The 10657-nt window shown below is 52.5% G+C and overlaps 1 protein-coding gene across 1 annotated transcript; it reads left to right on the top strand.

Moving 5' to 3' along the window:
* Window positions 1-1228: 1228 nt before the first annotated feature.
* Window positions 1229-10566, top strand: SSRP1 (structure specific recognition protein 1). The gene is made up of 17 exons (XM_068555499.1): window positions 1229-1386; window positions 1883-2018; window positions 2447-2632; window positions 3269-3374; window positions 3669-3859; window positions 3965-4195; window positions 4336-4439; window positions 4523-4651; window positions 4891-5112; window positions 5867-5939; window positions 6349-6487; window positions 6605-6650; window positions 8117-8246; window positions 8679-8849; window positions 8996-9084; window positions 9629-9815; window positions 10065-10566. Exons 2-17 carry the CDS (start codon window positions 1965-1967, stop codon window positions 10134-10136), a joined length of 2130 nt encoding a protein of 709 aa, XP_068411600.1. The 5' UTR covers window positions 1229-1386; window positions 1883-1964; the 3' UTR covers window positions 10137-10566.
* The last annotated feature ends 91 nt before the right edge of the window (window positions 10567-10657 follow it).

Genomic DNA, 10657 nt, shown 5'->3' with positions numbered 1-10657 from the left:
CCTCTAACACTGCATTATCATACTGGGGTTTTTTTTGGGTTTTGTTTTACTGTCAGTTTACTTATCTGAATCATTTGTTAGATTACATGGTCCTGGAAGGCTGGCGCTGTTTCCATCTTGTTTACTAGTTTCCTCAAATCTTATCACTGCGTCAGAGCTCAATACATATTTATTGAATCTAGTTGAATTTATGTTGCTAGATAGTGCGGTAACAGCCATTACCCAGAGGGTAAAGTTATGAGTTCAGGGAGCAACAGAGCATTCACGTCTCTTGTCCCAGGATCGAGTTAGCAAGCTGGTGTAACAGTAGGTCAGATTGTCAGAGAAATCTTGAGTTTAAATATTCTGTCCTGATGTCTTCATACACGACACATATTATCACTCATTCTGAATGTAGGGTCACGGTGAGGAAGACAGAGGAGAACTAGACTGGGGTAAGTAGATTTGGATTCTTAGTCTTCAGCTTTGTTGCCCACTGAGACCCTGGGCCACTCCTCTTAGGGCCTCAGCTTTCCCATCTGCAAAAGGAGGTTGGAGCAGACGAACCCAAACATGTCTTCCAGGTCTGGCCTCCTCTGATTTTGCAAGATGCACCCTAGGACTATATAAGGGGGGGGCCTGGCTTCTGCAATCCCAGGCTGATGTGATTTCAGATCAGTTCCGGCTCCATGGTGAATCTGACACCAGCACTTGAACTTGATACTGCCGCTGGCCAGCCCCTTCCAGGCGACTCACAACTTGCAGTTACTGATGTTAAGTTTTTGGGTGCAGTGAACTCATTTCAAAATGGATCCAATCCCATGTGACAGGGGAGGGCAGTACAGTCACAGAGACACCAACAGCCGCATTCTCACAGAAGGCAGTGGGAGGGGTCATTTCTCTCCACAACTCATGAAATATTTTCCTTCTGGTCCCACAGACTCCTTTCTACTCCACGAAACCACGATTGTGTAGGAGAGGACACACATCATTCCAACACGTACACACGCATTTGTGGAAAGTCTGATAAAATACAACTACACAATTTCTCTTCAAAACCTAGTCATCCCCTGAAGTGTCTGTAATTTTTAAAGAGCCCGACGCGCTCCCACTTTCTAGTCGGATGCCAAGCGGGTGGGACTTCAGCGAACCCCTCTTCCCTCAGGTCCTCCAGCGCCGACGACGCTCTATGTGACCGCCGCTAAGGCGGGCCGGGCTCGCATCTCTCTAGCCAGCTCGTCTGCTCTATGGTCTGTGCTGGGCTTCCGGTGGCGGGACGCTGGGCCGCGCACGCGGGAAAAGCCTCCCCAGCGTCCCCCGCCTCCCCCGCGTCCCCACCCCCGCTCCGCGTCCCCCAGCGCGCCCACTGCCCGCACCCGGGCCGTCGCGAGGCGACAGCTTGAGAAGGTGGGTGGTCGCCGTCCCCGTTCCCCAGGAGGGCGCGGGCCCTGCTCCCCCGCGGGATGCGCGTGATGGACCATTCCGCGTTGGAATCCACGGGCAGCGGGCGAATCCATTTTAGGGGGAAGGGAGAACTGTGGGTCCGGGACCGCGTCGCGGTGGGGGCTCCGGGAGGGAAAACCCTGCACTCTGAGCTGGGTTGGGGCGCGGGCGAGGTGCGGCCTCCCGGGCAGGCCCTGGGGCTCCGCTGCTTGTTGCCATGGCGCCCGGTGGAGTGCCCAGAGCGGGTGTCTGGTTGGGATGCAAGCGCTACTTCAGGCAGGCCTGGTTCTTCAGCCCGGGCTGGGCCTGGCCCCTGGAGTTTGGCAGGGTCGGCCTGTAGCTTCCCAGGCAGAGGAGATCTTGAGACATCCCAGGCACAGCAAGGGTTGCCCCTTGGCTCCATCCGTAGGCAGAATGAGGTGTTGTCCTTTGTACTTATTTATCTCCCTCTCGAATTCAGATTCCCAATCTGCCGTGTATCTGCACACCTACCCAGGAGTTGGGGCCCAGCTCCCAGTTGAGGCCAACAGCGGCAGGTCAGCATGGCAGAAACACTGGAGTTCAACGACGTGTATCAGGAGGTGAAAGGCTCCATGGTAAGAAGGGTTTGGGTTTTTAATACAGGTGGAGGGAGGGAGGCGGAGTAGACGTTTTGTTTACTAACAAGAGCTTGTCTTGATGATGTAGCAATATTATCAACGTAGTGACTTTGGAAAAGGAGTCAGTGTTACCTCAACAAGAAGCAATACTGAGAGACTACAAAAATTATACAGTGTTACAATTGGAAGGGACCACACCTGCTGCTCAGCCCTGCATCCCTAAACTGAGGGCCTGCAAGGGTTCTGGATGCCAGGGCCAGGATTAGAATCCACATTTTCTGGCTACTTGTCTCTTACTGGCTCTCACCCCTTTAGCTGTTGCTCCTGCGTTGCTATCTGGCCAGCCCAGAAGGGGTGCTGGGTGGGACTGACCCTGGTCTGCACTGTGTGCTGTTCCCGTGCATTTGGACCTGTTTTTCCAACAGAATGATGGTCGGCTGAGGTTGAGCCGCCAGGGCATCATTTTCAAGAACAGTAAGACCGGCAAAGTGGACAACATCCAGGCTGGGGAGGTGACGGAAGGTATCTGGCGCCGAGTAGCTCTGGGCCACGGACTTAAACTGCTCACGAAGAACGGACACGTCTACAAGTACGACGGCTTCCGGGAGTCGGTGAGGTGTCCTGTTGTCATAGCCCCCTTTTTTTACTGTGCCGTCTTCTTGATTTTTAACCTTCTAGAGAGAAGTGGGGCTCCTTTTTCTGATAACCATGTAAGTGCTAGTTTGGGCTCCTTAGTGCAGGACCATTGAAGCTATTAAGCATTCAGTGTTCAGCTTTGGGTGTCAGTCTTGGGAGTTTCTTTGTGCCTTGACTCCGGAAGTTCTTCTACTGTTTTGATTTTTTTGGTGGTTTCTGCCTATTGCCTCTATCCAGGTTCAGGGTCTTACCTGATGCTTTAGTTTGGGTTTTGTTTTTTCATTTTGAACTGCTTGAGTTAAAGACTGCACTTCATCTTCATTTCTACTTTCACTAAAGCAATACCTGTACAAAGTCAGAAAACCATTGTGAGGTGCATAGCCAGGAATGTCAGTCCTTTTGCTCCTCCCCCAGCCTGAGAGCCGGTCCCCAGAAACAGCCTTTTTCAAAAGCCTTTTAAACAACTTTATAGCTGAGACTTTAAGTCAGTATGGATTTCTGATAAAAGGTATATTGGGTCAGTTTCTCAGAAATAGATAATCCCAGAACGTTCAAGTTTGTGTTAAGGCCACTGGGGTTTACTGGGCTTGTTCTCTCCCCTCTACCCACAGGAGTTTGAGAAACTCTCTGATTTCTTCAAAACTCACTATCGCCTGGAGCTCATGGAGAAGGACCTCTGTGTGAAGGGTTGGAATTGGGGAACAGTGAAGTTTGGTGGTGAGTCCTGTGGAAGATTGAGGTCTGGGGGGAGAAGGAAGGATGAAGGGTTTCAGTCTTTAGCTTGTTTTACTCTCTTACTGCCACTGTTTCTGATTTCCTGTCAGTTTGTAATTTATCATGTACTTAAATCGAGGACCAACGGTGTATCAGGCACTGTGCCTGGTCCCCGGGGTACAGTATTAACAAAATAGCCTCAGTGCCCTGTCCTTAGGGAACGTATAGTCTGGTGGGAACGTAGTTTACGCAGAGCCAAGGGAAGAGCTTGTGGCTCGATACGCCTTTTCCCCACAGGGCAGCTACTTTCCTTCGACATTGGCGACCAGCCGGTCTTCGAGATACCTCTCAGCAACGTGTCCCAGTGCACCACAGGCAAGAATGAGGTGACCCTGGAATTCCACCAGAATGACGACGCAGAGGTCTCTCTCATGGAGGTGCGCTTCTATGTGCCTCCCACCCAGGAGGACGGCGTGGACCCCGTTGAGGTGAGGCCTTCCCCGGTTGCCTTGGGAGCAGGTGGTGTGGAGCAGGCCCCAGATAGCCCAGGGGCGGGGTCTCTGCTGCTTGATTACCAGTGTGTGCTTTTGCAGGCCTTTGCCCAGAATGTGCTGTCGAAGGCGGATGTGATCCAGGCCACCGGAGACGCCATCTGCATCTTCCGGGAGCTGCAGTGTCTGACCCCCCGAGGCCGTTACGACATTCGTATCTACCCCACCTTCCTGCACCTGCACGGCAAGACCTTTGACTACAAGATCCCCTACACCACAGTGCTGCGTCTCTTTCTGCTGCCCCACAAGGACCAGCGCCAGATGTTTTTTGTGGTAAGCAGAAACCGCTGGGGGTGCATTGCCCTGGGTTTTGCCCGAGTCTTTAGTAGACGTATCTCACCAGTGTTGAGTTCGTCAGCACGTTCTTGTGGAGCACTGACTGGTGCTGAACTCGGTCGGCTCTTCCTTCCCAGATCAGCCTGGATCCCCCCATCAAGCAGGGCCAGACCCGCTACCACTTCCTGATCCTCCTCTTCTCGAAGGACGAGGACATCTCCTTGACTCTCAACATGAATGAGTGAGTGTGTCCCTGGCCCAGGCAGGAGGCAGGTGTGCCAGCAGCAGGCAGCAGTGCTCGTGACCACGTCTTCCTGTTTGCAGGGAAGAGGTGGAGAAGCGCTTTGAGGGGCGGCTCACCAAGAACATGTCGGGATCCCTCTATGAGATGGTCAGCCGGGTCATGAAAGCACTGGTGAACCGCAAGATCACCGTCCCAGGCAACTTCCAAGGGTGAGAGTGCAGGCCTGGGCCCGTGGCCTGCTGGGGATGGGCTATGCCGTGTCTCCGTGGTAAACCTGTCCTGGGATGGGAATGCGGCTCTTTGGAGGCCTGGTTGGGTTGTAGCTTGATGGTGTCAGTTGCCCCCATCATAGCAGCTTAGTGAGGTTTACTCAGTTGAGGGCCTGAGCACACACTGTGCTGCCTGCTGCTGAGGCGGCACTGACTGAGCTCCCTGCACCTTCCACCAGGCACTCGGGGGCCCAGTGCATCACCTGCTCCTACAAGGCCAGCTCGGGACTGCTGTACCCACTGGAGCGGGGCTTCATCTACGTCCACAAGCCACCCGTGCACATCCGCTTCGATGAGATCTCCTTCGTCAACTTTGCCCGCGGTACCACCACCACACGTTCCTTTGACTTTGAAATTGAGACCAAGCAGGGCACTCAGTATACCTTCAGTAGCATTGAGAGGTGAGAGTCTCTGCCCGCCACTTCCTGGGCATCCTGGTGCTGACCCAGCCTCGACCGGGAAGGCTGGCATGGCCTGGGGTACTCTCCAGGGTTGGGACTCTTCCCTGACTCTTCAGGCCTTGAGCAGAATTTTTCTTTTGCTTCCTGGAATTTGGTCCTCCTCTTTGGAGTGCTCAGGCTTTGGCAGCCTCTCCATTGCTTTCTTTCTGTACTTGAAAAAAAAGTCGTTCTCCGTATTACGAAAGCTCTATGTGTTTGGTACTAGCCCTTCCTCTCCTCCACTCCCCCCATGATGGAAATGCTATCTCCCTCTTTCCTGGAATGAGCTTTGTGCCCGAGAACACGGCAGCTAATGTTTATTGAGTGCTCGCCGCGGGCTAAACGTTTTACAGACATCTTCACACTTAACCTCATAACAACCCTGAGAAGTATGAGATACGGACCAGTAAAAAGATGAACACATCCCCTCCCCCTGCATCCTCCCCTTGCTCTGTGCGTGTTGGTAAATAGGTGCACCTCCCTCCCCACCTTTTATTTCCCAGAACTCTTGAGACCATGTAGGTGTCCCTCAAGGCTAGTGCCTGACTCTTTCTTCCTGCCATCTTCCGGGAGCCTCTGAGCTGTTGGGTTGGATAGTGCGGTCAAGAGCTCCAAGCCCCACAGTCTGTCCTGGCCCGTGGGTGTCAGGACAACATGGGGTCCACCCCCGTGTTGGCCCTGCCTGTCTAGTAATGTGGTGCGTCTCTCCTCACAGGGAGGAGTATGGAAAGCTGTTTGATTTTGTCAATGCAAAAAAACTCAACATCAAAAACCGAGGATTGAAAGAGGTACCTGCGTGTGTGGAAAGGACGAGCCTCTCTCCTGTTCTTTCTGTGGGGCGAAGGGGCAGGGGTTTGTCTGGCTTCTTTTTCACTCTCTTTTCTCTTCTTACTCTTATAGAAAAAAGAGGTGCGTGTGACCCCTTCCCCCTCCTGGTGCAGGTTTCCTCAGCATGACCTTAGAGCAGTCTCTGCAGCCCCTCAGGAGCCCCCAGTGGGGCTGGGAGAGGGAGGGGCTTGGACTAACCCCGTCAGCAGGAAGTCCGGGGCAAAGGCCCTGCACGTTGGCTGCGTGTGGACAATCCAGCCCCAGGGTCTTCTGGGCGCTGCTCTGATCTACTCACAGGCATGGGTAGCGCTTTTGAGTCTGCAGGCGCCAGGGTGGGTTGGCCCTCACTCTCACCTCTGCCCCGACTAGGGCATGAACCCCAGCTATGATGAATACGCCGACTCCGACGAAGACCAGCACGATGCCTACTTGGAACGGATGAAGGAGGAGGGCAAGATCCGGGAGGAGAATGCCAATGACAGCAGTGATGACTCAGGAGAAGAAACCGGTGGGCTCACCTCGGCAGTGCCGTGCCTCGGGGCGGGGTGGCTCTTCCGTGGGGCGGGGGCTGGGCGTCTGGGATTTCCACGGGGGCAGAGTTGATGCATCCTGTGCTCTTTTTCAGATGAGTCATTCAACCCAGGTGAAGAGGAGGAAGATGTGGCAGAGGAGTGAGTTTTGGGTCCACCTCGTGGGGGTGAGGTGGCGGCCTGTAAACTTAGGGGACCAGAATATTTCTGGACGTTCCCATGTGCCAGCGTTACCTACTGACCGAGGGTGGAAAAGTGACCTCCCGCGAAGTGATACATGGAAATGTTTTGGAAGTTGTCAAGATGCTTTGTAAGTGCAAGGCACATTGTGAAGCCAGAAAATGACAGTGGAGAGAGAATGGGAGTAAGGATCAGTGCCTGCCAGCTTCCCAGCTGGGGATCACTGGGTCAGGCGTTGCATCGCGGTGTCCTCACCTGTGAGATGGCAGTATTCTCCCCGTGCCGTATCCATCAAGACTCTTGATCGCTGATGTCAGAGATACGACTCAGACTGACTTTAGCGTAAGAGGGAATTTTATAAGCTCATGTAACTGGAGAGTCTGGTGATAGAATTGGCTTCAGGCACTTGGACCCAGGTGCTTATAAGCTGTGGGGAATCTTTTTATTTCTTCTGATTTCCTTATTTTTAGATAGGTTTGCCCCATGCGGTGTTAAATGACCCTGAGAAGCTTTGGACAGGCTTAATCCTACTGGTTTAACACCCAGAAGTGCCAGTTTTCTCAGAGCAGTGGTAAACAGTGTGGTTACTGCCCCTTCCTGAGTCTGAGTTACTAGGATGTGCTCTGATGGGCCAGAACTAAGCCATTTACCCGCCCTTAGAGCCTGTGGTTGGGGTGAGCCCCTCCTGAATGGGGCAAGGTGGTTCCCAGCAGGAAACTGGAACTCTCTTAATCCAGAAGAATTGGGAATGAATGTTGGGCAGCAAAAAGAAAAAAAAAAAAAATCTGCTAGAGTTCACTGGTTCTGCTTGCCGCATACTTACGAGGTCAGTGAGCAAATGCTTGTGAAAATGCTTTGAAAACGGCTCAGCACCATTCAGGTGTAAGGCAGCTCCACCTTCTGAGGAGTTCCAAGTGTAACAGGTAGGAGTGTTTGTTGTTTGGGTAGGTGCTGGGTTGGACTGAAGTTGGTTTTCCCCACTTTTTATATAGTACCTAATTATCTCTTCATCGGAAAAGACTATAGGGCAGATTAAAACGATTAGATCCAAGGAAGTGGTGAAATGGACTTGGGGCATGTTCTGGGCAAGACAAGACAGTGGTTTTGTCCCCAGGAATGTGGGGACGGTGTAGGACCTGGGTTAGGTAGGCCATGACCAAGGAGAGCCACTGAAGCGCATTGGTTCATTTGTTTCTCACTGATTGATTCAGCAAGTAACCCATCGCCATGGCTGGGTCTGGAGAGGGTGTGGTTGAAGCCACCTCAGCAAAGGGGAGGAAGCAGGGTTGGGGCCTGGTGGGGGGAGGCCATGGTCCTCCTCCCTCTCTCCTTCCCGGGCAGGCATCTTGGGGCTCATTTTCCTCCTGTCCTGAGGTTGCGGGGTGCTGTCCTCTCTCCCCGAGTCTAAGTCCCACTCTCCTTGACAGGTTTGACAGCAACGCCTCTGCCAGCTCCTCCAGTAACGAGGGTGACAGTGACCGGGAGGAGAAGAAACGGAAGCAGCTGAAAAAGGCCAAGATGGCCAAGGATCGCAAGAGTCGCAAGAAGCCCGTGGAGGTGGAGACTCTGCTCGGCGGGAGGGCGCTGGGGAAGCCGTTCTCTTTACCTTCTCCTGTCCTCCACCAGTAGGGCCTGCTGACCGGTCCTCCGGGGCTGATTTTTACAGTCAGCGATGATGGCCTTGAGGAATGAATATCTTGGAAATTTTTCACTCTGGCCCTTGAGATAATCAGCTTCTGGGAGATGTGAATTGGGGGCAGGCTTCTTCTGTGCCAGGAGCCCAAGGAAAGGGGCCCCTAGTGAGCTTGACCCTGGGGTGCAGAGGGGAGGAAGACATGGTCTTTGCCCTTGGGAAGCTCTCAGTCTGGCCTGACGCTACTTGGTCTTCTCTCCATTTCATCCCCCTAAGAAATTGTCCAGATAAGTTCTTTGGGAGAATGGGGGGGTTTGTGGAAATAGACGGCCGAAGGCATTTGGGTTCTTACGTAGGTAAAGAAAGGCAAAGATCCTAACGCCCCCAAAAGGCCCATGTCTGCCTACATGCTGTGGCTCAACGCCAGCCGAGAGAAGATCAAGTCAGACCATCCTGGCATCAGTATCACGGATCTTTCCAAGAAGGCAGGCGAGATCTGGAAGGGAATGTCCAAAGAGAAGAAAGAGGTAAGTAGCAGCAGACATGAGGGGGTGGTGGGACTTTGCTGTATTGGTTTTGCCTGTGTCAGGGAAGAGGCCTCATTTTTCCCTCTGGTTTTCCTCTGTGTGTGTGTGTGTGTGTGTGTGTGTGTGTGTGTGTGTGTGAGAGACAGGAGTGGGATCGCAAGGCTGAGGATGCCAGGAGGGAATATGAAAAAGCCATGAAAGAGTATGAAGGGGGCCGGGGTGAGTCTTCTAAAAGGTGAGTATTGGGAGCAAAATGGCCCAGTTACTGCTTTCTTGGCAGATATGTTTGCAATTCCAGGTTGAGGATTGGGGTGTTAAAGATAATAGATATGCTTCTGACTGTGGTGGGCAGTGCTTCTCAGATCTGGGTAGGCAGCTGCCCAAGTATGGGTAATGTGCTAGAGAATTTCCAAAGTCACTTGGATAAATATGGCTCATTTTCCTAAGAGGGTCAATTTTATTTGAAGGTATGGGGAAATTAAAAATACTTATTATTATGGAGCATAATTCACATGGATTTTTAAAGATAAAGTAAGAGGTTTTAAGTAAATTTTGCATATAGGGCTGCTTCAGGCTGTAGCCCCTGATTCTTCCGGTTATTCATTTATGATGCGCTCCCTTGGGGCACTTGGGGCTGAGGTGGCTGGCTGTGCACATTTAGAGTGAGCTGGGCAGTGTGGCTGGGATTGGGAAAGGCCCTGTTAAAGCCAGGAGAGATTTGGCCTTGACCATGGGTGGGAACTTGAGGGCCCAGCCCCTTTCCCCTCTTGCTAATCTAGGGATAAGTCAAAGAAGAAGAAGAAAGTAAAGGTCAAGATGGAGAAGAAATCAACACCCTCTAGGGGCTCATCATCCAAGTCTTCGTCCAGGCAGCTGAGTGAGAGCTTCAAGAGCAAAGAGTTTGTGTCCAGCGATGAGAGCTCTTCGGGGGAGAATAAGAGCAAAAAGAAGAGAAGGCGGAGTGAGGTGCGGCAGGAGTCTGGAGACTCTGGAGCCTGGGAGGGCGAGGGGCATCTGAGTTGGTGGGGCAGGTGTTTCTGGACCAAGGGTTGTGGTTGGCCCTTAAGAGAAATGAGAGGTGGAATTCTGTGGTTCTGAAGGCTAGTGCTGGAGTCTAGGGAGGGGGTTGGGAGTTGGGGACTCTTCACTGAAAAGTGGCTGGGGGGGCGCACCTGGACTCTACACCTTTCCCTTTAAGAGACCTTTGGTTTTCAGGACTCTGAAGAAGAGGAACTAGCCAGTACTCCCCCCAGCTCCGAAGACTCGGCGTCAGGATCTGATGAGTAGAGAGGAGGAAAATTCTCTCTTCTTGGGCTTACCCTGTCACACCCCCAGTCTCCCCGCCCCGTGTTTTGGTACCAGTTTCTCCTCGTATGAAATGTAGTCCTTGGATTCCGTGCCATCTGAACAAGCTCTCCTGCTAGTATGCACTTCCCTGGGGCAGCAGGGGAGGCGTCTTACTCTGCTGCTTCACAAGGATGGCTCTTTATAATTAGGGGAGAGGTTGGGTGGGAGGCAGGGCAGTGCAGGATCCAAATCCTTGTCCTGCCTTCCCTGCCTTTGGGATATAGCTGCTGCTTGTCCTGGTCAAGTTGCTGCAAGCAGGGGTCATGTGAGGTCAGGTCTGTAGCTCCTAACCGGGGCCTATTTCTACTTTTATTTTGTATTTCTGGTCTGTGAAAAATCAACATTTAATAAAGGGAACCGACTTTGGAAACCATGTCCTTATGCCTTCTCTCTAGCCCTGTTGTATTGCTGCCACTTTTGTGTTTACTGCACTCTTCTGACCCTTCAGCTGGGAAGCAAGT

Source organism: Eschrichtius robustus, chromosome 11 (genome assembly GCF_028021215.1).
Source record: "Eschrichtius robustus isolate mEscRob2 chromosome 11, mEscRob2.pri, whole genome shotgun sequence".
Lineage (NCBI taxonomy): Eukaryota > Metazoa > Chordata > Mammalia > Artiodactyla > Eschrichtiidae > Eschrichtius > Eschrichtius robustus.
This window is presented reverse-complemented; position numbering and strand designations above follow the sequence as displayed.